Raw genomic sequence first — 27,049 nt, 5'->3', positions numbered from 1 at the left:
CTCCTGCCTCCTGGCTTCGGATCAGCGCAGCTCTGGTCATTGCAGCCATCTGGGGAGTGAACCAGTGGATGGAAGACCTCTCTGTCTCTACTTTGCTCTGTAACTCTTTCAAATAAATAAAATAAATCTTAAAAAAATTTTAGGTAACCTTAATTTTTTAAAAATATTTATTTATTTATTTGAAAGGCAGATTTACAGAGGGGCGGAGGCAGAGAAAGAAAAGTCTTCCATCCCCTGGTTCACTCCCGAGATGGCCACAATGGCCAGAGAGCTGCAGCTATCAGAAGCCAGGAGCTAGGGGCTTCCTCTGGGTCTCCCACGTGGATGCAAGGGCCCAAGCACTTGGGCCATCTTGCACTGCTTTCCCAGGCCATAGCAGAGAGCTGGATAGGAAGTGGAGCAGCTGGAACTCGAACTGGCACCCATATGGGATGCCGGCACTGCAGGTGGTGGGTTTATCTGCTACACCACAGCACCAGCCCCACTAACACCAATAACCCCAGTTCCAGCCTGCAGCCCAGCTCTAACATTAGCTCAAGTCCAGAACCCAGTGCAACCCCTGCTGTGCCTTGCAATTTAAGGGAACCATGACCAGACCCCTTTCTTGAAGTCTCCCTCTTCCTAGTCCCACCTGGTTCCCCCTCTACCCACCTCTGAGCTGCTGTCCTTTCTCCCGTGAGCAGGTCTAGTAACTCACACACCAAGTCCTTTTCTTGGACTACTTTGCCCTGGGAGCCAGCATGTGTGGGTGTCCCTCACCTTGGCCCCAGCAGCATCAGCTAGCTGAGCCTCCACGTTTCTCCAGGCTTCTGTTTCCCCATCTGTAAAAGAGGAGTAATGAGCCCTACTCTCTGGAGGGTACAGGAAATCTCATAAACCTAAAAATAAATAAGGAAATAAGGATATTCACTGTGTGCATCTCTTTGATCACAGAATGCTTTGTTATTGTTGGGAATTCAGGTAGAGGGATTTGGAACACCAATGCGTGGACTCCTTGTGCTTCCTTATTGTTGGGTCTTATTTTTCCCAGAGGGGTAGGTCCTGGCAGCATCCCCGAGCTCCATAACTCTCCCCAGGGCTCTTCCCCCAGTGCCCTTCCCTTGCCCGCATCAGGGCTGATGAAGAACTCTAGGGTCCCTTGATGGAGTCCAGCTGTACCGGTCCTCTGCTTTCTGCCAGGACCTTTGCCACTGCAGCTTCGGCCTGCCGGGAACTGTGCTGGCTTAGTCACCCCAAGACCAGTCTCAAGGACCCAGGGACGTGGTCTGCATGAACCCTTCAAGGCCTGGCCTCTCCTCCTGGTCATGAAGCCAGGACACCAAGGGATTCCCCAAGGCAGCACACGCAGCTGGCATTGCTTGACAGAGGCAGCCTGCCTCCCTCGCATCCCAACACTCCCTAGAGGGATGCAGACACCAGGCACGCTCCTTCCTAGTCCTCTCCAACACCCACCCACTCGCCTCTCTCCCCCCACACACCCCGATCCTCTCCACTCAGGCCTCAGTGAACTGCATTTACACCTGTGTGCCAGGTGAGGACCCAATTCCCCACAACACTCTGCCTCCCAGGGATGACCCCGAGCCAGGCATGGGTGGGGGCAGAGTTCCAGAGAGGACAGCCATGGGGAGAGCCTGTTGCTGCACGCACCCCTCCCTCCCCTCCTTCAGCTCCCTTTGAAGAGTGCCCCTTTCATGTGCCCCAGGCCCCAGCGTGGAGAAGGGTCCATTCCCCTGGTGCACCTGCTCCCAGACCCCCATCTGGACAGGTTGCGGTGGGAGCTTCACTGGAGATCAGGGATGCCTGCAGGGGCTGAACTTGGATGCAGGAGGCTGCTCTGGGGTCAGGGTTAACCCTTCAAGGCCTGGCCAACCTTCCTACCCCAAGCCTGGCTTCTCCTTCCTCTTCCTCACTTCTCCTATGAAAGGAGGCAGTAAATAAGTGGTGAGGGGAGCTCTGTAGACGCTGAAAAATGGGGCAACTGTTGTCATTCCGAGGACGTGGCCAGGAGGAAGTGGAGGTTTAACAGGTGCCTAATTACACATCCCTCTAGCCACCCTGTGCCACTCTCGGGACCGGGAAGAGCTTGGGTGAGGGCTGGGTAATGCCTGGGTAGGCTATCCTGTCACCCCGCTAATTAGGGTTCCCGGGACTCCTCCCCAAGGCGGGGACCAGGCCCCCTCCCTCCCATTGAAATAACTCTGGCTGCTCCCCAGCCGGCCACTCTTTGCACCTTCCTGCCACCCCGGGCAGTGTCTGGGCCCTTGGCTCCCCTCCCTCTACCCGCCCCACACACCCACCACCACCGGCCCACGGGATACCCAGCCCCAGCGGAGGAAACACCGAGTCTAGAGCCATGGGAGTTCCAGGAGCCTTCCACCTTCTACTCGTGTGCCTGAGCCCAGGTATGGGGCTAGGCAGTGGTTAGAGATGCCCACCAGCATGAGGCCAGGTGGGCAGGGAAAGTACAGCCAGGGTGCACGGAGGTGCCTGCAAGGCTGTTTGAGAGGCCCTAGTGGGCACTGCTCAGCCACATCTGGCTGCCCCCTGGGTCTGGATATTGCTAAGGGGGCTTCTCCTCAGGAGAGAGAGAGAGAGCGAGAGCGAGAGCGAGAGCGAGAGAGAGAGAGAGCCTGTGCCTGAAGGCTTGGCATGGCATGTGTGTGGCTCTGAGTGGATTTCCATGGTGCCACAGAGCCTGTGAGACTTGCACAGGGCACAGGTGTCCTGAGTGCACGCACTGTGAGCAGGACAGAACTTGTTTGGGGTTACCTGTGGGAACTGGAGGTGGGGCAGGAGTCAGGTGAGCAGCAGCACTGGTGGGGGGGGGATTTGGGGAGCAGCCCGGTAAGAACTCTGTTGGCCTCTCAACTTTCATCAGCTGTGTGCTCTTGCCAGTGGGAGGGCCTCTCTCCTCTCTCTCTCCTCTGTGGGGGGGCGCTGCTTGCCTTGAAAGGGCCAAAGACAGGGCTGCTGTAAGTCTGAGTGGCCTGAGACCTGTGCCCTGGGCTTCCCACGCTGTGTGGGTTCCAGGACGATCACCCCCCTGGGGCACTCTGGCGGCAGTGCTCAGGTTTGGTATTATGGCTGCCTGCCCAGCTTGGGGCAAGTCCCAGCAAGGGCCATTCTGTGTGGGCATCGCTGGAAATGTCTTTTGAGCTCTTCCTGGGGTCTGGGTTTGGGAGAAAGGGGTGTGAGGGTGGCGTGCACGAGGGGGTAGCATTTCAGTCTGTGTGTGAACGATCGCATTTCCTGCAACACCTCTGGGGCTGAGCCCACTCAGGAAGCTGTCGCTGTGCTGCGGGCACCCAGACACCTCTATGTGGTGTGTGTCTAGGCACGAACCCTCCCACGTCCAGAGGGAGGGTTAGGAGTTGTGGAAGCAACCTGAAAATTCAGAAAATTCAGCAATAAGGAAGCTGGGGTAGACATGACTACTGAGGTGACACCAGTAGAAAGTGGCCAGTCCCTGGCGCGTCTGTGCTGGGACAATGAATCACCATTGTTCTCTTCCTTGCTGGGGCTACTGTGACTCCTCCTGTCCCTGTGTCCCCCACCCAGCTCTCTCTTCCACCCTGGCTTCTTTCCCACTCTCCAGTCTCTCTCTTCTCTCATGTCTCCTGGGTCGACCCCCTCTGTCCCACAGCAAGAGGAATCAAAGCAAGACACCAGGAACAACTTCCCAGGGAGATGGAGGGGATGCAGAAAAACTGGAACTGTTGGTGGGAGATTGAGAAAGCTAAAGAGACTGAAAAGCTGGGGTGAGGTTCCCTGGCTGGGAACAGCAGGGTGGGGGCGCTTTTCTTCCAGCCGGTCCCTCCTTGCCAACCCCTTCCCCCGAATACTTACTCTCCTGCCCAGCTGGCCACATGCTGTGGGAAAAGAGAAACCTCCCAGGCGTGCATTGCACCCGGCAGCTCTTCCCCAGGGTGGAGCCTCTGCTCTCAGCTGGGTTCTGGCACATCTCTAACCAGTTTCATGCCGCCCTGGGGATCTGGCAGTTGGCACTAGGATCCTTATCTCTGGAATGAGCTGGTGTTCTCTAGGCCTGGGGCTGGAGGAGGCATCATCACCAGGTCCCGTTAGGGCCCCAGCAGCCAGCCTGCCTGCTCTGGGTGACCCTGGAGCCTAGCTGGGTTAGGGCATGGCCTGTGGCCCAGCCAGCGTTTGGAGAGGGTGTTGGGAGAGCTGACAGTGCCTCTGTTGGCCTCTCTACAGCCAGGTTAAGCCTGCCAGGCAGGGCTTCTGTAGATATGTCTGGTCTTGAATGAATGCACACAAGACCATACGAGCATGCAGGGGGGTGTGTCTCCTGGATTAGTGCGTAATGCTTGCATGCGATTGTGTGCCTGAGTGTGTAGGAAGAGGGGACTGCATGGGTATGTATCTGCTGCAGTAACAGTGCACCCAGGTGTTGGTCTGTTTGCCTAGGACAGTGTAATTGTGTGTAAGGGGATGGTCCCCAGGCAGAAGGACCACGCAGAGTGATGGCTGAGACCTGGAACTGGGACTCCGAAGGATGTGGTTGACTCAGAACAGAACGCAGGTGGAGGGGGAGCAGGCTGGGTAGGGGTCTGAGGAGGGAGGGCTGCAGGAGGCTGGGAGGCAGAGAGCTGAGTGCCAGGGTGGGGCCCCAGGTCCATCTTCTCTCTTATCCCTCTCTAGGTCCAACCGGTTAGGGCCAGCACCAGCCTGGGGCTTCAGGGTAGGGAGGGAGAGGAGCTCAGTCCTGAGCGTCCGGATCCTGGCTCCTCACCCCAGCTGCTTGCCTCTGACTCAGGACAGGAGGGGCCCCAGAGGGAACACGCATGTGGGAGTGGCTACACCTGGGCCGCACAATCACACAAGGGGAGAGATGCATCATCACAGCACATTCACGCTGTCCTGCACAGACACGTGCCATACACCGTCACTCACCATCATACATGAGCAGTCAGTCACATGTCATCACATACCACCTGGGGCACACACCAGCCACGGTCACATGACCACACACACACTCATTCACGCACAACAGCACACTCACACGATCATATAAATATATAAGCAGCACCCAACTTCGTCAAGATGAATGATTTCCTTATAGTACATATACATGCACAATGTACACACGTGTACATGTTCCACACATGTATGCAGTCATGGATACATACAAGCCTACACATCAACACATATTTACATGCAGTATAAATACAGCTACACAAACAGCATTCAGATGCAAATCTAAACAGTCTTAGAATATATACATGTGTCCTCACACGAACAGACACTGCCACAGCATCAAACACGTGACGCAAGGATGCAGGACGTGTCTCTGTGGTGTCATGCACACACCCAGACATGTACACTAAGCACAGCCCACGCATGCTCCCTGTGGAAGCCACACTGAGCTCTGGATGGCAGCTGATAGACAGTGATGGAGGGAGAGGCTGAAGCTGATGGCTCAGCCCTGGCCCTGCTCCCCTCTCCCCACCTGCCCTACCCTTCCTCTAGCACTGCTGTCCGCTGTGCGGATCAACGGGGATGGCCAGGAGGTCCTGTACCTAGCAGAAGGTGATAATGTCAGGCTGGGCTGCCCCTACATCTTGGACCCTGAAGACTACGGTCCCAACGGTCTGGACATCGAATGGATGCAAGTCAACTCAGACCCCTCACACCGGGAGAACGTGGTGAGTGCTGCACGCAGGGTTCTCCTTACTCTACACTTCAGGGTGTCCACCTCCTCCAGGAGAGGCAGAGACAATAAGGACAACAAGACCTGGAGCTTCCCCGAGGCCTCTCAGAGAAAGTGGCAACAGAGAGAAGAGCTCTGTAGTCTAGCCCCTCCTACCCCCTTCCAAAGGGAGGGTGAGGTAGGTCCTTGCCCTCAAGAAGTTCTCAGCTTGACCTTACCCTTCCCAGAGAGCCTGGTCTCACCCATGCTACAAGGCCTGAGCGGACCAAGCATCAGCATTCTCCTTTTGCAGTTGAGAAAACAGTCTAAAGCAGAACAACTCAGCGAACTGTCCAGAGCAGACCATCCACACGGCCCTCCTTGGCTCTGCCTGGCACACTCCCCGCTTCCCTCTCTTCTTCACAGTTCCTGAGTTACCAGGACAAGAGGATCAACCACGGAAACCTGCCCCACCTGCAGCAGAGGGTCCGCTTTGCAGCCTCAGACCCCAGCCAGTACGATGCCTCCATCAACCTCATGAACCTGCAGGTATCCGACACGGCCACCTATGAGTGCCGGGTGAAGAAGACCACCATGGCTACCCGGAAGGTCATTGTCACTGTCCAAGGTATGGCCAGAGTCCCCTGGGCTCCACTTCCCCAGGCCTCCTGGGCAAGGGCAGCTTGGCTACTCTGAGCCCGGCTCTGCCTCTTGACGGAGCCCTGGCTCTTCATTGCCTGTTTCCTTGCAGCACGTCCTGCAGTGCCCATGTGCTGGACTGAGGGCCACATGACAAAAGGCAACGATGTGGTTCTGAAGTGCTTTGCCAATGGAGGCTCCCAGCCCCTCTCCTACAAGTGGGCCAAGATCAGCGGACACACTCACCCCTACCGGGCCGGGTCCTACCACTCCCAGCACAGCTTCCACTCCGAGCTCTCCTACCAGGAATCTTTCCACACCTCCATTAATCAAGGTGAGGGGTCTTGGAGAGGACACAGCAGGACTGAGCAGAACAACAGAGACTCTGGGGCCTCCTGGGGCTTCCCTGGGTTCTCACTGGCACCACTCAAACCTGGAACCCCCATGGGAGACCCCTCCTCTGGGCCCGTCCCAGGTGGAGCTGCTATGGAGGAAAGAAGAGAAGGCAAAAGTGGAGAGTTAGTCAAAGACAGGATAGTTAATTTAGAAAGAGCAGGGTCTGAGATCGAACTGAGTCTGAACCCTGGCAGCGAGTCTCAGGCTCCTGGCTTACCCACTCTCTGTGTCTTGATTTCTTGATATGTGACTGGGGAACACTAATATGTACATTTCTAGGGTATGTGAGGGTTCAGTGGAAGGGGGTATGAGCCGAATAATATTCACACCCAGAGAAAAATAGAGCTGGCAGAGACCCTGCGGTTCCTCTGGTCTAAGCCTATTCTCACCACGGTGCAAAGGAGATCCCAGCTCAGAGAAGGGACACCTGTCCTTAAGGTCACAGAGGAGACTACTGGTGACTGCCCTGGTGTTGGGAGAGGGGCCCTTTCTTGCCTCTGTGTCTCAGCAGGAGAGAGGTGACTCACCTGCAAAGAGGGGTGGGCCTGTGCATGTCCCCTCTCTCTCCAGATTGGGTGTCCCATTCTCCCCCTCCCCCGCCAGGGGCTGAGGCTGGGGTGGGGGGCTCTGCTCCTCACCATACCCTGCTGATGCACCCTCAGTTTCAGGCCTGAACAACGGGGACCTGGTGTTGAAGGACATCTCCAGAGAGGACAACGGGCTGTATCAGTGCACGGTGGCCAACCACGTGGGCTACAGTGTCTGTGTGGTGGAGGTGAAGGTCTCAGGTAGGTGCATTGCCCTGGGGACCCGAGATTGGGAGGGTGGGACTGCAAGTGCCTGGGCTCTGTTTTGGAGTCTCTGCGTGAGCTCTGCCTCTGCCTGCAGCAGCTTCAAGCCCTAGGATAACGGCGCAGACCTACAGGGTTACCCCCTTACTCCCCAGATCTTCTCACAGGGCTCCCGCTTTCCCCAGACACTGATCCATCACCCTGATGGCCTCTCTTTCTTCCCACAGACTCCCAGCGCGTCGGCATGATCATCGGCGCAGTGCTGGGCTCTCTGCTCATGCTGGCCTGCCTGGCAGTGGGCATCTGGGGGCTCATCTGCTGCTGCTGCGGGGGCTCCGGGGCTGGAGGCGCCCGCGGTGCCTTCGGCTACGGCAACGGCGTCGGGGTCGGCGGCGGGGCCTGCGGCGACTTGGCTAGTGAGATCAGGTAACACCTGATGCATGCTGCATGCTGCGGAGCTGGCAGGGAGCCGGCGCCCTGCCCTCCTCACCCCTGCCTGTCACCAGCGGCTGGGACCCTCACCCCAATCCCACGCCATCACCACGGAGTGCTGGGACCTCAGCATGTCGACCTGCCACCCACCGCATGGCTTTCTCTCTCTCCTGTCCCCCCCCCCCACACCCCCGCCCCGGTCTGCCTCTCTGCTCCCCTGCCCTCCACTCCCCTCCTGTGTGTCTGTCTGTCTTGTCTAGACTGTAAGCTCCAGGAGAGCAGGGACTCCCCCCCCCCCACCTCTCCCCTGTATTGCGCCGGTGAGAATTCTGACATAAGTATTTAAGAAGTTAATACTAGTGCTAGAAACTGACATTAGAAGCAAACTAGAAATAAAAATAGAAAAAGACTAGCAGTGCTAACGATTGCAATGCCTTGGGGAACAGAAGGAAAGATGGAGAAGGCTGAGCGACAGGGGTGAGGAGGTGAGCGCGCTCCAGCTTGCGCAAGGTCAGGGTTGGTTAGGAAGGAAAGGAGGAAGCAGATCTTTCTGCACGTCTGAGGCTCGCTCCCCGCCGCTGCACTGCTTCCACGAGAAGTCAGGAAGGGACGGGCGGCGCGCCTGCCCCGGGCCGCCTGCTGTGGGCTGTCCCGACACGTGTGGACACGCCCCACCCGGAGGACCGGGTCGCCAGCGCAGGGAGGGGCAGAGAGCAGAGCAGGTCGAGGCCGAGGGAGAGAGGCGAGGGGCAGGTGGAGGGAGGCGCGGGAGACGAGAAGCTGCCACGAGCGCTCCGCCCAGGCCGTGCCCACGCCGCGCCGCGGAGCAGCCCGCTCACCCGCCCGCCTGTTGTTTTCCACAGAGAGGACGCCTTGGCGCCCGGGTGCAAGGTCAGTGGGCGCGGCAGCAGCGTCACCCACCTCCTGGGGTACCCGACGCAGAACGTCAGCCGCTCCCTGCGCCGCAAGTACGCGCCTACGCCCTGCGGCGGCCCGGAGGACGTGGCCCTGGCGCCCCGCACCATCTCCGCCGCCGCCTGCGAAGCGGGCCCCTCCCAGATCTACGTCAAGGTCAAGAGCACCGAGCCGGACGCCTGCGCCCAGGGGCCGCTGCCTTGCAAGGACGGTCTCGTGGTGTGAGCGCGCGCGCCGCACCGCTCCGGGCTGCGCCCCGGCCGGGAGGAGGTTGCGGGGCTCCCTGCCCGCAGCTGGGGACACGCTCGGGCCGGCGCCCACCTCGCTGGTTCCAGGCCGCCCGGCGGCTCGGGGCTGAAGACATTTTCCTCGGGAAATTTCGTAGGAAGACAGGGTCTCCTCCCCCAAAGCGGGAGGAGCCGGGAGAGGGAGGAGGAAGGCTGTCCGGTGCCCTCTTTGCACCCCGGGGCCCGAGGCTTGGGGAGAGGGAGGGAGGAGGAAGAGGAGGCAGAGTCCGAGAGCGGCAGAGGCCGGAGGCCCGGTGTCCCCAGCTGCGACAGGGGGCTCCGGGGGGCCAGGTGGGTTGGGGGTCTGGACTGATTTGTTGACTGTGCGAGATGTGAGGTCTGAGTTCCGAGGCAACCGTGTGAGCAAATAAAAAAGCTTTAAGACTGGAGACCGAGGTAGCCGTGCGTTCCCCAGAGGCTTGGGCAGGGGTGGAGCGCCTGCCTGGGGATGGAGGAGGTAGCCCCTTGTTGCCCCCTACCTCCGGCGGCCTTCCCATACTGCCTGCTTCCTCTTCGTAGATCCCTAGAGCTGTAGGGGGCTCTCTAATCCCACTCCTTCACTACACAGTTGGGAAAGCTGAGACCCTGCACGCCGGACTTTAAATTCAGAATCCCATTTTTCATTCTAGGTCAGAGGAGATGACTCTGAATGTCCCCGGCTGTTCTCTGCAACCTCCGTTCCTACCCTCATCTGCACAACCCCGTCTGCTTTGTCTGTCTCTCCTCGACAGCAAGGAAGGGTTTTGCAGTCAGACTGAGACCCTCAAGGCTTTCTAACCCAGCCCTCCCTTCAGTGGAAAGGGAATTAGCATTTAATTGAGCATCCACTGAAGGCAGGTGCTTGTTGATATTTTGTGTTATTTATTCCTTATTTTATTCCTGTGAGATTGCATATTATCCCCGTAATACAGATGAATAAAGTGAGGTTCAGAGGCATTGGGTCTCTCAACCAAGGGAGAAAAGGTAGTAGTTCAGGATTTGCCATAGGCATGCCGGAATCCAGGACATCAGGCTGTGTCTCTGACATGTGGGTTCCTCGCACAGCATTCCTGACAAACTCTCCCACCCTCTTCTTGAATACCTCCTGTGGCAGCTCATGAGCTCCCAGAGCAGCCCATTCATTCAGCCTCTCACTGTCAACATTCAGGGGAATATTTCTTTTCGTGAACCGGGTTTTGATTCCCATATAGCTTTCATCCCTGGGTCAAGTTCTCTTAGGAAGCTGAGAGCATCACACGTGCAGGTCATCTCATCCTGGAGGACCATGGGGTTGTACTCCTTCAGGGCGGCGGTGGCAGGCACACGCCTGGACATGCACTGGACACGTGTCTCGTCTAGGAGTAGGGGTCTTGAGCACAGCATTGCAAGCTCTCTCCGTTCTACTGCGTCTCCCAAGCCACCTGCCGTGGAGAGCGCAGACTCTTCCTTCTCTCTTTGTCCTTTTACTAATTCTTCCTGCTGCTACGCTATGGCTGCATGAAGTGCGGGGTATTCATGCACCTCAAAGTACATGGGTTTAGGAAGCCCCGGGACCTTGCCTGGTTATATGTAACCATGACATGTTTGAGATGATGGATTGGGTATTTGCAAAAGGGGGATGATGACATTGCTGGGTCTGGCTTGACAGAGCCTGGGAGAAGAAAAGAGAGAGGATGGTGAGACAAAGGGAGCCAGAGACACTTGACTTAGTGGGGTGAGGTTGTTGGGGATAGGCCCAAGGAGGAAGGAGAACAAACATTTATAACCTTTATTTGGCCATATGTAAGGGCACGTGTCGGATGACTTCTTCATAGGTAAAGAGTTCGATCTTCAGCAGGGCACTGTGCCCGGCACACATCTGCCCTGATGAAGGTGACCTGAGGAGGCCACTCACAGGCTGAGGAACCTGCTGTTTCATCCTCCTGCAAGGTGGTGAGGGATGGAGGCACCCAGCTTGTGTCCAGTGACACCTGCTGTCTCCTTTTTTCCAGGAAGTAGGGAGCCATGCTCAGACTTAACCATTTGAGGGATGAGAACAACTGGGCTGTGCTTCATTGCAAGAAAAGCTCATTATAAAGCAGCAAGAGAGATTTCAGAAAGACTCTGGAAACAAGTTCTGGTTAGAGTGAGTCCACAGGAAAGCTGGGAAAGTTCGTAAATCCAAAGCCGAGCTCGAAGTCATCATTGCACTCACCACCCTGGGGAGACGAGACAAGGAAGTTTCTGCTCCAGCGATTTCGTGCAAGAGGCACATTGGTCTTTTTTCCTTCCTCTCTTCTGCATGAAACCTTACTCAGTGTTGGAGGAGAACGCTTGAGTGGTAAAAGTTTAACATTGGGGGGTGGGGGGCAGGGGAGCCCTGATTGGTAGAATTTGCCAATTTCCATGACTTAGATACTCCCACTTCCGCTGACTTCAATGCAGTTGGGAGGAGTGTTTGGTAGACACCACTGTGTAGGATTTTCATGCCATAGATACGCTAGGAGAACCACACAATTTCAAGAGCTTAGACAGTAGAGAACTGTAGCAAAGTCATCAGGAAGCGATGCGTTAGGAGTGCTTACCCCTTTGCAGTAGTATAACTCACTGAATTCAAAGTTAATAATGTCTGTGTTCAACAACTGGTGTGTAAAATTCAGGCAGACCACGTATGTCACCAGGCAAGCAGAGGGGGCACACGAGTGGAGCCTCAGGTGTGGGACTCCCAAAGACAGGCCTGAGTTTTCTGCCTTTCCAGTGAGACGTGGTACAAAGTCCGTTGTCTTCCTTCTCCTGCCCAGTTCTCTCTCTTGTTCTCTCCTCTGAAGCTGGATTGCAGTTCCTGTGGCCACTCAACAGTTGTTTAGATAATTCATACCTGTCTGGTTCCAGGTCATTTTCTTGGTAGCTGTCAGAAACCAAACTTGGCTTCCACAGGATGTCGGCTGGGCCACTCTCCACCCCCCCCACCCCCCCCCACCCCCAGCTCGGTTCTTTCTCTGTCTTCCCCGGACTCCAGGAGGTCATCTTCTAGCCACCTTCTCTGATGCCCTGGATGCTCAAGGCCGTGAGTGGGCTGGAAGCCGTCCTCTTGGGCTAACCAGTACCACGCCTGCTGCCTGCCTCTCGGTCGGTCCCTCTTGGCCCTGCCAGACCGTGGCGACTCTGGGGAGGGACTGCTTTTTGTTTTGTTTTCTACTGGGAGGAAGGGAGCTTTGGGAATTACCCGGTTATGGTCATCCCAGAGTTCCGTCAGGGAACCGCTGCACTCCCACGGGTTTAGGTTGGGGTCTGCCGTCAGAACTTTGTCCTTGGAGCTTCCCGGGGCCGCCTCCGTGGGGCCGGGAAACCCTGCTCTGGAATTTACGGGCTCCACAGAGAGCCTTCTACTTGCTGCTGGTGTTGGGAAACAACAGGTTCCATGCAGTTCCTCATTCAGGGTTGGAAGTACGTGCTGAGACCCATGTGACCGGGTGGGCACCGTGGGGACAGCGGCTGCTTAGGGAATCTGGAGGAGTCTGGGCGTGGTCACTATGCCGACTGCTGGGGAGCGGACAGGATGACCTTCTGCCACCCCTCTGTGGTGATGGCCCTCCAGTAGGCACGGGCAGAGTGGGGGCCCTGAGCACCAGGGGGGGACGCTAAGCCCTGGACAAAGGCAGGATGTTGAACAGAGGAGGATGGAGCAAAACTGCTGAGCTCATTTTCCTGGGGGCTGGGTTTGGGGTGAAGCTGGGATTCCCATATGGGTTTCCTGATGGAGAAAGAAAAGAAGAAAAAGGAAGAAAACTTCTAATCAACGTTTGTGAACTGGCTGTGTCGACACATGCAGAGGAGCCCCCGTTTTGACGTCAGACAGACCTGGATTTTCATAGTTATTTAAAAAGTTCCCAAGCCCCAAATGCTTGCTTGTTTGCTTGCTTTCCTTCTTTATTCCCCCTTCCTTCTCTCTCTATTTCTTTTTAGATTTATTGTGTTTATGTGAAAGAGTTATGCAAAGGGGGGGAGGGAAGAAGAGAGGGAGGAGAGGAGGGGAGAGGAGGGGAGGGGAGAGGAGAGGGGAGGGGAGGAGGGTTGGAGGGGAAGGGAGGGAGATCTCTTTCCATCTTCTGGTTCACTCCCCAAATGACCATGACAGTTGGAGCTGTGTAACTCTGACTTTCAAATAAATAAGAAGTAAATCTTTAAAAAAAAAATATGTAGTTTCCTCTCCCGCGGGAGAGCAGACCTGGAGGCCCAGAGGAGGCGGGCAGGCCCTCAGGGAGGAGGATGATGACCCAAGGGAGGCTTTGGGACTGAACTCGGAGGCAGTTCACCATCTGGAGAAGAGGCAAGGAGAGCAGGAGGCCACGAATAGGGAAGTGGGAGCAGAACCAGGACTTGCCTTAGACTCCTGAGTGCAGGTGCCGGTGTTAATAGCAACACAGTCCTCCTCGGTAACAGCAACACCAAACACCACAGGAAGCACCCGAATCCCAGGCCGAGCAGGGTCCCAGCATCAGTTCTCGGACCAGCTGCCAGAATCCTCAGAGCCCCCGTCCCGGCCCCGGCGAGTCCTTCTGGGCCCCTTCCCGTCCACCTGCTCACAGCTGCTGGCACGCAGACCCTGCAGGCTGCCCTCTGGACCCAGCACCTCTGTGGTGCACCGGACAGTGACAGCCCTGCCCAGGGGGACCGCCCTCCTGAAGGGTCTCCACACAGCTTTCCCAGAACAGAGGGGCAGCCTGCCTGGCAGGGATGCATGCATTTTCTTTAACTCCTCAGGGAGAATCAGCTCAGTGTTGGCATTGGATTCCTTCAACCCACCCCAGGCCCTGCTTGCTGCCTGGCTGCAGCCTGCTGGGGGAGGGTCCTCCCAGCAGTCCCCTCAGCCACTCACTCCCTGGTGGGCTCCTGGCCTCTCCTCTTGCCAGGATGCCACCTGCAGCCCTGTGGCCCTTCCCTGCTGTGACCCTCCCACGCCCTGCCTCAGCCCAGCCCCCACCTCCCCTCAGACCCCTTTGCAGAGAGGCTGTTTAGCTTGCTTGTGAATCTCCCTGCCTCTCTCTGCCCTCTTCTCAGCCTGCCTCGGTTATTCAGAAAGGCACCCTGGCCTTACTCTGTCCTATTATCCATGTTGTTCCCCTGCTCCCAGACAAGGGGAATTATTGTTTATTATCTTGGGATTGTCCTGTCTCCTGTCTCCATCCTACTAGGCTTCCCTGCCTCATCTCCTCCTTCCTAAACATCCACTCCCCCGAGAGCTCAGATTTCGCTCTCTTGAGCTGGCCTTTCCTAAAATTCATGTGATGGATACAGTTTGAATTAGAGGCTTTTCCTCCGGTGTGGGATGGTGATAATGGCCAATACTTGAGGTTCCTGCAGGGAGATGGGATGGGAAGGCCACCATGGCCCCCACCCCACCCCCAGTCCTTCTCCCAGGTGCACGTGGAGACTGCCATTGATTGACCTGGGAATGATTTTGCCATGCCCTCGACCCCCCCCCCCCCCCCGGGACCAGCACAGGCCACAGCGCCCCCTGTGCCTTTGGCTGAATGCCCTATGGGAAGCTCTTCCCTGCACAGCACACAGGTTTCTCATTCATAGTTTATTAAAGATCCAAGGAAATGCTGAGTCTGTGATTGCTGCTATTAAACAAGTGAGCAGTAGATTCTTGGTCAGGAGCCTAAGCTGCCTAACAACGCTGCTCCGGTGGGGAAATCTCATGCCTTCCTTCCGGCAGACATCAGCCTTTCCAGGAACGCGGCACCCAGCCTGAGAAACTGAGGGTGCCGTCCAGCCGCGTCCCCCACCATCCCCTGTCCTCTTAAACTCTGCTCCAATAACCATCAAATTTAGGTACCCAGGCCAGCCTCTCACCTGTGGCCCACACTCTCTGTCTGCAAGATGCTTAGCAGATGTCTGAACCTTAGGGTGCCCCAGGCACTACCTCCAAGAGCCCCTAAATCTGCCCTGCCCGCAGTTGACAGCAACTCTGTCCTTTCCTTCTCACCACTGCCCCCACCCTGTCCAGTGAGTCGGTCAGTCCTGCTGCCTCTGCCTTCAGGCAGCCCTTCTGTCCTGCCCCTCCCAGCTCCCAACCTCCCCATCACTTGCTTGGTTACAGCGATAGTGCCCTGACTGGCCTCCTTCCTTCTGTCCTGGTGTTCTACAGCGTCTCAACAAAGTCAGAGTGACAGTTGAATTGTTTGCCTGTTCACCCCCACACCCACCCCATCATCCACAACACACATCCCCTCTGACATGTGACATCATTAATTCATGGTGGTTAGCGTGATCTGACTAACCCCTCTTCCCCCACACACTAAGCTCCAAAAGTAGGAGGCATATGGCAAGGATCTTTGTGTTGTTCATTAATAGGTTTCAGCTTCTAAAAAATACCAGGCATATAGGGCACTCAATGAGTAAGGCTTCAGAGAATGAAAGGGGTGGGGGCTCCAGCTGCTGCGGGAGCTCCCAAGGGTGAGAAGCTAGTGTGGGGCAGCCTATCTTCTTCTGGTCTGGGAGAGTTACTGAGCAATTCTTTGGAGGGTAGGAAGGCTGTGTGAATCCCACTAGCTGATTACGTTTCCTGGAAGGAGGTGATCCAGCTATGCAACCTCCCTGCCAGAGACTTGGGGCTTCCCAGTGGAGGGGCTATCTAAAGAACAGTGTCCCCCTGAATGTCCCATAGTGTCCACCTAGTTAGCAAGTGTGCTTTGGTGACAGGTTCGTGTTTGAGTGGTGGGTCTGGGCCATTAAGCGTGATCCTTCTAGGAGCAAGCAGCCTCCTGATGGACTCCACTAAACTCACTTGGAGAAATTGGAGAATGATGCACTGGCGTGTTGACTCAGCTTCCTGCACAGCCGGGAGAGTCGATGCTGTGGGAGCACTTGAGGGCAGGCTTCCGGGAGGAGGAGTGAGCACAGTGGAGAAAGGAATGTTCTCCAGGCTGGGAAGCAGGGGAAGAGCTGGGATAAAAGGCCAGAGTGCTCAAACAAGCCAGGTTCCCGGGACAGAGCCACGCATGTCTGGGATGGAGGGTGTGAGTCGGGGGCTGCCGACAGCTGTCATCTCCGTGCTGAGATCTCGCAGTGCTGGGGCAGGGAGAGCGTGCGTGCCCCCTGGTTTTTGTGCCCCATCGCCGGTGAAGTGGGGCTGCCCAGCTCTATGCTCCAGGCTGAAGCTCTTATCCTTCTGCTGCTAGCCCTCTGATAAGGCCTCCTCCCCCTCTTCCGCAGACCTCCCCAGCCTGGAAAGGGAGCAAGGGACCTGACTGACTCACTCCTTCTGGAATGAGACCCTGCTCTGATGCAGCATCGAGCCTGTGCTGGTCCCCGGAGGTAGAGACAGCCTGGTAATAGGCTGTTTCTGTGTCTCTGAGCCTGGGTGGGTGGGAAGGCTTGGGGTCTGTCCCTCCTGACCCTGTCCTTGTCCCTGATGCTGAGAGAGGCCCCCCTCGGGAGCAATGCGGGCTGCACCACCTGCTGCAGGAGTGTACAGGGGCTGGGCTACATTCAGGGCCAGTCCCCTGCGGCTGTGGAGGGAGCTCCAGCTCTCACTACTGTTATGAACTCAGGCCTCGGGTGTTTCACGGTGGGCAGGATCCAGGTGGCAGAGAAGCCGGCCAGGACGCCCTGGGCCGAAAGACATCTTGCAGCCCCTCCACTCCCAGGTTCATGTTGAACAGACCCCACCAGATCAGGAATGCAAAAACCTAACTGGTTACAGATGTGTTCCAGTTGTTCTGGGTGGGACTGGAGTCAGGGGCGAGGAAGAGATGCTTTTCTACCTCAAGTCAATTTATGTTTAAATTGTTAGGTTGAGGGGCCAGCGCTGTGACATAGCAGGTAAAGCCACCGCCTGCAGTGCTGGCATCCCGTATGGGTGCTGGTTGGAGTCCCGGCAGCTCCACTTCTGATCCAGCTCTCTGCTGCAGCCTGGGAAAGCAGTAGAAGATGGTCCAAGTGCTTGAGCCCCTGCACTCTCCTGGGAGACCTGGAAGAAGCTCCCAGCTCCTGGCTTCCAGTCAGTTCAGCTTCAACTATTGCAGCCATCTGGAGAGTGAACCAGTGGATGGAAGATCTCTCTCTCTCTCTCTGTCTGTCTCTCTCTCTGCCTTTGCCTTTGCCTCACTGTAATTCTGCCTTTCAAATAAATAAATATTAAAAAAATAAATTGTTGAGCTGAATCACAATAACTCATCTGCATCTGACCATTTTTTAACTTTAAAAATGGCTATTCTCATAATGCAGCCCAATATGTTATTCAGCCTGCAAATGTCTGTTTCTTTTCAAGCTCCTGGTCCCCGATAATTAAGTCGAGCATTTACTCTTGATTTCACCCTAAAACACGCTCGTATTTCTATTATTTCCAGTTTTGGTAAGTGGCACCCCATCTAGTTCCTGCTGACTTATGTCAGACACCCCAGTGTCAGCCTTTGCTCCTCTCTTGACCAAGGGAACCCAGACCTCTCTTCCAGCTCCTACATGTTTGCTGAATCCACCCAGGTTTCCTCCTCTGTCTCCACCTTCCTTCCAAGGTACCACCATTTCCTGCTAGGATTATCATGGTGGCTTCCTCTCCCTGCTTTCCCTCTGTAGCCCTTGTGTCCATTCTCTGCACCCCTGTCAGAGCGGTCTTTTCAAAATGCAAACTGCATCACGTCACTGCCCTTCTGAAAGCTCTTTGGTGGCCTTTCATATTTACAATTAAAATTTTTAAATAATGACTTCTTTATTTGAAAGGTAAAGTCATACAGAAAAAGAAGAGAGAGAGAGAGAGAGAATCTTCTACTCCCCAAATGGTTGCAACAGCTGGAGATCTGGGTTGATCCAAAGCCAGGAGCCAGGAGCTTCTTCTGGGTCTCCCACGTGAGTGCAGGGACCCAAGGACTTGGGCCATCTTCTGCTGCTTTTCCAAGAGCATTAGCAGAGAGCTGGATTGGAAGTGGAGCAGTTGGGACTTGAACCCTTGGCAGCTTAACCCATTGAGCCATGTCCTACCAGCCCCATATGACCCCTGCTTTGCTGTCTTCTCCTCCCAGAGTCCCTCTTGTCCACGATTCGCTGGCATGAGGACCATCCCTCAGATGTTCACACGCAGCAGGATCTCTCCATAGGGGCTTTCACAAGTGCTTCTTCCTTGCCGTGGCAGGACCCCGGAAGTCTACTTTCCTAGCTCTGTCTCCCCAGCAGGCCCCTGCAGGGATGTGGCTTTCTCAGAGAGGCTCTTCCTGCTGCTGTCCCACCGGTTATATTTAGCTCCTGCGTGATTCTGCCTCATGGTTTTCAGTTATTTTCTTCTACGGAGCTTAGCACAATTTTAATCAAACATTTGAGTCTATTTGTTCTGTGTCTGTCTTCTCCCTCTGAGACTGTGAGCTTCCTGAGTGCAGAGCACTGTCTGGCTCGCAGCTGCATTCCCAGTGTCTGTGGCATGCAGTAGGTGCTTGTTAAAGATGTGGGAAGGGCAGGCACTTGGCACAGTGGCTAAGACGCATCCAGAGCTGAGTGCCTGGGGTCCAGTCCCGGCTCCTCTTCTGATTCCAGCTTCCGGCTAATGTGCACCCTGGGAGGCAATAGGGATAGCTCAAGTCCTTTGCCATACAGGTAGGTGAGCTGGATTGAATTTTGAGCTCCTGCCTTCTGCCTGGCCCTGCCATGGCTGTTGTGAGCATTTGGGAGAGTGAACCAACAGTTGAAATCTCTCTGTCTTTCAAATAAAATGAAAAGTAAAAAAAAAAAAAAAAAAAAAAAAAAAAAGATGTTCTGAGAGAATGAATGTTGGATGCAGACAGCACAGACTCCTAGGAAGTCAGAGTGTGTTGCCCAGGTTTGCTTCCAGAGCCCCTCCCCGTGTTGTGCTATTTCTGAGCTGATTGAGAGCCGAGGGTTCACTCCGAGTCATGGGGAGAGGTCTTGGGCTCAGAAGCTGCATGGGGATTATGACAGATAAAAGTCCAGGGGAGGGAGCCACAACAAGCTCACCAATTGTTACAAGAAATATGTGCTACCTCCTGTCTTGTCAAACGACCTTCAAGAGGACTCACAAGGCCAGACTTGGGTGCGGAAACTTTGGACGCTTGGGGTTTCACAGCAGAACTGTTGCGTGGGAAGGACTGGCTCCCTGCCCCAGGCCCAGGGCTGGACCCCGTCTCTTCTGTCCTGCACTGGGAAAGATCTTGTCCTCACACGTGTGAACATCCCAGATCTCGTCTAGGCCTCCTTCTTAAATCTGCCTTCTAGTTACCCTCAGATCTCAGGGTACACTTGCAGGTGATTAGGTCCACCTTTTGCAAAGAAGCCCTGGAATTCGCAATGGGGCAGCAAATTCCAGATCCTGGACTTTTAGAGTGTGGTCTGGAACGGGGAGAGTGAGCTGCAGGTGGATGTCCCCTTGGCTCCTTGCCCAGTGAGGAGGAGGAGGAGGAGAGCCAGACGGGCCTTCTGCAGCACCAGGTGGGGACGGCTGTTTTGATGCCTTGGTGGAAGGCTGACTGTGCTCACAGCCTCCTGGGGGTAACTGGGCAGGGAATGGAACGACACACAAGCTGCGGTGCTCCTGCCTTCCGGACGCAATCTGCAGCACAATCAGCCCTCCATTGACTGCTGCCTGCACTTGGAGGAGGCTCCTCTGGCCTTAGGTGTAGAATCCGCTCTCAGTTGAGAACGTGGATGTCAGCTCTACCTTCTCCGGCTGTCAGGCCTCAGGACACCAGGTAACCTGGGAGCCCAGGTCTGCCTGGCACTTCTCGTCCTTCCTGGAATGACCAGGCCTGTGGTCAGTCCTTAATGTTTTTGAGCTGAGGCATCTCTGTGCGTGGCGATCCATGCTCAGTGCTCAGAAGGAGTCCCAGGCCCTGGGCTTGTGTGGGGATTGCTAGGAATTTCCTGAGAATCCTAGATTGTTAGGTTGCTGTTATCAGTGAGGGGCAGGAGGGGAGAGTGGGCTAGATCACTAGTGGATTTGATTGCTCTGTGGGGGAGGGGAGTATAGGGGCCTGGTGAGCAGTGCTCCAATGCATGTACAGAGCCCTGAGCTCCTGCAGTTAAAGACTGAAGGTGGGTGTGTGGCCAGTGAGTCAGCCAGCAGCAGGCAGGGAGATGCAGGAGAACTCAGACCTCTTTGTTTTCCCTGTAGTAGACCCAGCCTGAGTGCTTTCCCATGACTTGGGAAGATTTCTGAACAGCCTCAGACAGGGGCTGCAGGACTGAAGGCCCATAGGGTGGGCTGGAGGTAGGGCTAAGCATGTTGGCATCCCAGGCTGGGCATCCCAGCCAGGACCCCTCGACCTAGGAGAGCGGCACCAGCCCAAGCACTTGTAGGCAGATTGCTGTCCCTGTTCTGCACCACCTAGAGAGGAAGCAGAGGACAAAATATCAACCTGCCGTGTCTTCCTGTTCTAGGAACGCAGTCAGACGGAACCCAGGGGCACTCTGGGAAGACCTGCCCAGGAAGCCACATGCCATAATGTAGCCAATGCCTGTCAGCTGCAGCTTTGCTCCCAGTCGGAGCCTCTGTCTCTCTAGCCATTTCCCCTGGGCATGTGATTGGCTCTCGTTGGGGATAGGGGTCTCACAAGGCTTGAGCTCGGACTGGCGGTTGTATCCCCGTGTACCCATTAGAATTGCTTGTTAGCACATTGCCTCCCTGCTAGACCATGAGATCTTTCAGGGCAGGGCTCGTGCTGCTACTGTTTAGTAATCTCTGAACCCCAGTGATACTGAAACACAACAGGTGCTCATATGTAGTAATCTCTGAACCCCAGTGGTACTGAAACACAGCAGGTGCTCAGTGAATGCCTCCTGAATGAAGAGAGGGATGCATTTCCTGTTCAAGAGATTCCTTCTCAAACTTTTTTTAGGACTTTATTCTGTTAAAGCAACTACTCCTTCTGACAAGATGTCTAACAGCTCCTCCCATCCCCAAGAAAGGAGGGTTCTTGACCTCAGCTGGGCCAATCCAAGCTCTGTTGGTTGGGAATTGAGTCTTCAGGGAGCATCTGGGGAACAGGATGCTGAACAGAATGACCTATGACCTGCAGCCCCAAGGCCATGTGGCTGTGTCCTTGCTAAGGCCTGGCTGTCAATGTTTGCTGCTGTGAGTTACCCACAACTTTCTAGTTCCTTCTTGCACTTCAGTTAAGACAAGGGTTGGTTCCTGTTGCTCCCATCCAGAGAACCTTGACTAATACAAATGTTTTCCATCAATCATGATTTTTAAAGCAATGATATATTGCATTCACTTGTTTGACTGATTTGCTTGGTTTTTGTGCATGTTTCCTGGTAATGGTGTTATGACTTCCCAACAGTTTCTCCTTCTTTTAGTTCTGATATTTCCCCCAAACAACATACTGAGAAAAATGTCAGAAGAAAGGAAGCTAGAAGTCTTTAGAGAAAGAAAGGCTTGTGCGTGCTACACTAACAGAATCCTTTCACTGGCAATTTTTGTTCACTGTTTATATATTCATTCTTTCTTTACTTTACAATTCATTCTTTTTTATTTTAAGATTTTATTTATTTATTTGAGAGGCAGAGTTACAGAGAAGCAGAGGCAGAGAGACAGAGAGAGAGAGACAGAGAGAGAGAGAGAGGTCTTCCATCCTGTGGTTCACTCCCCAAATGGCCACAGCGGCTGGAGCTGAGTCTACCTGAAGCCAGGAGCCTGGAGCTTCTTCTGGGTCTCCCTTGCGGGTGCAGGGGCCTAAAGACTTGGGCCATCTTCTACTGTTTCCCCAGGCCAAGCAGAGAGCTGGATCAGAAGAGGAGCAGCCATGATGCAAACTGGTGCCCATGTGGGATGTTGGCCCTGCAGACGGCGGCTTTACCTGCTACACCACGGCGCCAGCACCTCTTGCTTATAATATTGCTCTGAGATGGCTTCTGCTTAAGCACATCCACTGAAACAGCTCACTTCGTATTTGGGTGTCTCAAGATTTTAGAAAGTTGTCTGTTCCCTGGTTGTATGCTGTAGTGTCAGGGGCTGGACCGATTTAGATAACCTGAAGCCAATTATGACTCTGCCACTGACTAATGATATAAATCTAGGGGAGCAACAACCTCTTTGGGCCTTGGTTTTCCACCTGAGAAATGAAAAACCTGAAGCGAGTAACCACAAAGTTTCCTTCCAGCTTTAAGATCCTATTATTCTTATGAGTCAGCTTCTGTCTGTTTGTGAGTTGCTCCGGTGGCTCTGGTCACACAGTCTGGCCTCATGTAATAGCCTTGCAAGTATTTGAGAACGTGTGCCCCTCTGAGTTTTTGTTCCAGGCTAAACATGACCAATTTCTTTAATAGTTTCTCATATGATAGAGTTTCTGTACATTTCACCATTCTGGTCAGCTTCTTTTGAATCCCCCCAGTTTTCCGGAGTTTTCCTGAAAGTGTTGATCCGAGAACTGGACCCAGGCTAGTTAGGCAGTGAGAGTATCCCCACTGTGTGCTTTGCCTGTCCCATCGGCTTGATACTCAGCTGAGGGGAGGCAGTCACTACCACTTGTCTGGATCTTGGGATAGTTGTGTTGTTTTGCAGTTTTACCGGCTCTTCCTTCAGGCTCCGTGCAGCATGGATGCAGGGAGACATGGAGTCCAATCTGGAAGGGGGCAGTGCTTCCTCCAAAGATGGGAAAGTAACCAGGAGCAGCCAATAGGCGCTGCTTCCTACTAAATATGGAAGGAAGGTTTGCCTGAGATGTCATTAATGTTTGGAGCAATTTTCTTTTCTAATATTTTTGAAAGACAAGGATAGGGCAGGGTAGGGGGAGGAGAGAGAGAGGCAGAGAGAGAGAGAGAGAGAGAGAGAATCTCCCATTCACTTGTTTACATCCCAAATGCCACGAAAGCCAAGGATGGTCCAGGAGTTAAGAACTACATCCAGATCTCCCATGTGGGTGGCAGGGGGCTAAGTCCTTGAGACATCACCTCCTGCCTCCCAGGGTGTACATTAGCAGGCAGCTGGAATGCATTGGATCCCAGGTGCTCTGATATGGGATGCAGGCACCCCATGTGGTAGCTTAACTGCCCCCTGTTGTTCCTTTTAACAAGGCATTAGGTGTTCAAATAGCCATTGATGAAAGAAAATCCTGTCTACCTTTCTCTTTTGCTATGTTCCCTGTTCCAGACATCATGTCACACAGCTCCTTTACCCTAGTAGCTCTTATATTTGTCCTTTTTTTTTTGACAGGAAGACTGGACAGGCAGAGTGGACAGTGAGAGAGAGAGAGAGAGAGAGAAAGGTCTTCCTTTCCCATTGGTTCCCTGCCCAATGGCCACTGCGGCTGGCGCACCATGCTGATCCGAAGCCAGGAGCCAGGTGCTTCCTCCTGGTCTCCCATGCGGGTGCAGGGCCCAAGCACTTGGGCCATCCTCCACTGCACTCCCGGGCCACAGCAGAGAGCAGGCCTGGAAGAGGAGCAACCGGGACAGAACCGGCACCCCAACCGGGACTAGAACCCAGGGTGCCGGTGCTGCAGGTGGAGGATTAGCCTATTGAGCCGCGCGCTGGCCTATTTGTCCTTTGTGTTGCAGGACAGTTGCAAAGACTGTTGGTCAAGAAAAATAAGCTGAAAACAAGGAAAAGTGACAGTAGATTTGGAGAAGGTTCTGGCTTGACCATAAACCTACTGTGCCAATGATGTAATGGTTGTTCTGGGAGGAATCTAACCCCTGGACTGATGAGCGGCTTTCCCTGCTACCCTCACTCCAAGGAAAGGGTCTTCTAAAGACCATGAGATCCCACGTGATTGTGGACCCCAGCCATCTTTCTGGACGTTTCCCCATTCTCCCTCCCCTGTTTGGATCCAGCCACTCTGGCCTCCACGCCATGCTTTGTGAATTCCAACCAGACTTTCACTTCTGGGCTTTTGCACTATTCTGGGCCTTCTGTCTGGAACACTGTTTGGCACTGTGTGGCTCACCTTTCACTTCCCTGGGCCTCTTTCATCAGAAAGCTTTCTCCAACTGCCTTCTCACAACACACAGTTCTCTTTCTTAATGGAACCTGTCAACATCCAATGTACACCTGTTGATCTCCATGATCTAGAACATAAACTCCATGAAGGCAAGGGTGTGCTTTGTTCAAAGTGAATTCCCAGTTCCTCAAAGAGCACACAGCTCATGCTGAGTCTTCAGTTCATATTTGCTCTGGCATGCCTTTCAAAGCATCCATCTAATGCTTATTAGCAGAAGAATTGATCTCACAAAGCTGTCTTGTGCTTTTCAATGGATCCTGTCTGGTTAATTAGTCTCCTAGTTGACAAGTGAGTCATTTGGGATGGGAGCATTAGTTTATTTGAACACCATGGACCTGTTCAAAGAGGGACTGGTGTACCTCACTACAAAACCACCGTCTAAAGGAGGTTGCTAAGAGTCACCCTGTGAAGAGAGAACTGTGGGGCCACCCCACCCAGAGCTGCTCTGATCTGAGGTGGAGCTGGAGGATGAAGGGGATAAAGGTGAGGTGTGGTGTGTGTTTTCTCCCACAGAACCACTATGGCTCATTGTTGGATGCTGGGCTTTCTTTTCCCCATTATTTTTAGGGACCGAGGCCAGGTTTTGGCATGATTCAGTGACCAGGCATGAGGTCTAGCTCTGGGTGGCAGGTGAGGGCAGCCCAGGCTTCCAGATGGAGTGACCATGTGCCCTGTTCAGGTAGACTGAGGGGAAGTGATAGGAGAGAAGTGGGTGCAGGGAAGGAACAAGGGCTAGGGAAGGCAGGTGACCAGCATAGGACCTCTGAGAAAAGCCAGGCAGGGAAAGGCCAGGGGCAGAGTGGAGGAGTAGCACTGTGGACTTGGACATCACCTGGGCTGATCATTCATCCAAAGTGAAGTGAGTGCCCAGGCTGGAGAGACTGAAACCATCCCAGAAAAATATGCGTATTTCAAAACCAACCCTGTTTCTTCAATGTCTCTTTCCTCTCCTGTCAAAACTTCAGTGAGGACCCAGAAGAAAAATCCAATTATACTGTGGTGGGAATGACCAGGAAGCTTACCAGCTACTAATCCCCAAGGAAAGTTTAAGTCATCCCAATTTTTCCAGGGGCAACAGACTGGAGTTTTTCTATGGATCAGTGACAGAATGTGTTTTTCCAAAGGTAGCTGCAACCAGTAGCATCTGTTCTACAATCCCTCACTGAATGGTAGGGTCTTTGTCCCCTGCCCTTATACTTGCGGTCACCTTCTATTCTATTCTTGCATCTGAAATTGAAGGTGGCAGAGTCTAGAACAGCCCAACCCTTTTCCCTGCATAATTTTCCTTCTGCATTTCACTCTCAGTGTCAGGTAGCCTAACTCATCCTGAGCTGAGCTGCTTCTCTCTCTCTCTCTCTCTCTCTCTCTCTCTCTCTCTCTCTCTCTCTTTTGACAGGCAGAGTGGACAGTGAGAGAGAGAGACAGAGAGAAAGGTCTTCCTTTCCCATTGGTTCACTCCCCAATGGCTGCTGCGGCTGGTGCACTGCGGCCAGCACACTGCGCTGATCTGAAGCCAGGAGCCAGGTGCTTCTCCTGGTCTCCCATGGGGTGCAGGGCCCAAGCACTTGGGCCATCCTCCACTGCACTCCCGAGCCACAGCAGAGAGCTGGCCTGGAAGAGGGGCAGCCGGGACAGAACCGGCGCCCCGACGGGGACTAGAACCCAGTGTGCCGGCGCCACTAGGTGGAGGATTAGCCTATTGAGCCATGGCGCCGGCCTGAGCTGCTTCTCTTGAAGTTGTTCAAGAACACCCTATTGGCTAGGGCAAATGCAAGATTGTGTTTCCTCATCCTTGTGCTAGAGAGTAGGGAGAGAATTTCAAACACCACTCCCAGAGCTTGCAGGAGGTGCAATGATGGAGATGGTGACGATGTCTGTTAGTGGGGTGTTACCTACAAAATGGTGCCCATCTCAACTGGGGTGTCAACTATCCTTGGTCATCAATACCTGCATTTTACCTTTGAGTGGCTGTGAATTCAGATGACCCGAAAGGCCTTCAGGCCAGAAAGACAAATCCCAGTCCTCCACCTCTTTTAGACTTGCTCACGCTTATTAGAAAGCATCATGATTTCAAACTACAGGGCTGGGGCTGTGTCCAGTAGTGGATGATGCAGCGTCTCTTTGTTAGTTCAAACGTTTAATGTCTTTGACAGCCTAGGACTCAAGCTTTAATAACAGCTGGTTAATAATTTTTAAAAGATTTATTTATTTATTTGAAAGTCATGGAGAAAGAGAGAAAGAGAGAAAGGGAGAGAGAGAGTTCATCTGCTGGCTCACTCCCCAGATGGTTGCCATGGTCAGGGCTGGGCCAGGAGCCAGGAGCTTCATTCGAGTCTCCCACGGAGGTGGCAGGGGCCTTAAGCATTTGGGTCATCTTCTACTGCATTTCCCAGGCTGTTATCAGGGAGCTGGATCAGAAGTGGAGCAGCCAGGACAAGAACCGGTGCCCACACAGGATGCCCATGTCACAGGTGCCAGCTTTACCTGCTATGACACTACACCAACTCCATGGCTAATAATTTATAAACAGCGGTGGAGAATGAGTGCGTTAGACAGTCAGTGTCCCTGTGGGTCCTCGAGAACTTCCAGTGTCCTTTGGGGAACACTTCGTTAGTCCTATCTTGTCCAGAGTAGAGCCAGGACATGAAAAGTGAGGAGAAAGAAGGGAATGTATGGTGGGTCGTGGCAGTGATTTTATTTATTTTTAAAGATTTATTTGTTTGTTTGAAAGGTAGAATAGCAGAATCACACACACACACACACACACTGAGAGAGAGAGAGAGAGAGAGAGAGAGAGAGATCTTCCTTTTACTGGTTCACTTCCCAGAATGCCACAACAGCTGGGGCTGAGCCAGGTTGGTCAGGAGCCTGGAACTCCATCTGAATTTCCAACATGGGAGGCAAGAGCTCAAATACTTGAGTCATCATCTGCTGCTTCTCAGGTGCATTAGCAGAGAGCTCAATCAGAAGTGGAATAGCTGGGCTTGAAACGGGCACGTGGATACAGAATATGGGTTTCCCAAGTAGCAG

General features: G+C 54.1%; 1 protein-coding gene across 1 annotated transcript; it reads left to right on the top strand.

Annotated features, from left to right (window-relative positions):
• Positions 1-2,353: 2,353 nt before the first annotated feature.
• On the top strand, positions 2,354-9,048 carry VSIG8 (V-set and immunoglobulin domain containing 8). The gene is made up of 7 exons (XM_062193701.1): positions 2,354-2,402; positions 5,491-5,666; positions 6,077-6,278; positions 6,402-6,623; positions 7,354-7,473; positions 7,704-7,902; positions 8,772-9,048. Exons 1-7 carry the CDS (start codon positions 2,354-2,356, stop codon positions 9,046-9,048), a joined length of 1,245 nt encoding a protein of 414 aa, XP_062049685.1.
• The last annotated feature ends 18,001 nt before the right edge of the window (positions 9,049-27,049 follow it).

The sequence above is a fragment of the Lepus europaeus genome, chromosome 5, assembly GCF_033115175.1.
Source record: "Lepus europaeus isolate LE1 chromosome 5, mLepTim1.pri, whole genome shotgun sequence".
Classification (NCBI taxonomy): domain Eukaryota; kingdom Metazoa; phylum Chordata; class Mammalia; order Lagomorpha; family Leporidae; genus Lepus; species Lepus europaeus.
The sequence above is the reverse complement of the archived record's forward strand: the minus strand, read 5'-3'. Positions and strand labels throughout refer to the sequence as shown.

Coding starts and splice junctions, on each gene's coding strand:
- VSIG8 (XM_062193701.1), top strand. CDS start 2,354: ATGGGAGTTCCAGGAGCCTTCCACCTTCTACTCGTGTGCCTGAGCCCA. Junction 2,403..5,490: donor ACTCGTGTGCCTGAGCCCAG/GTATGGGGCTAG, acceptor CCCTTCCTCTAG/CACTGCTGTCCGCTGTGCGG. Junction 7,903..8,771: donor GACTTGGCTAGTGAGATCAG/GTAACACCTGAT, acceptor TGTTTTCCACAG/AGAGGACGCCTTGGCGCCCG.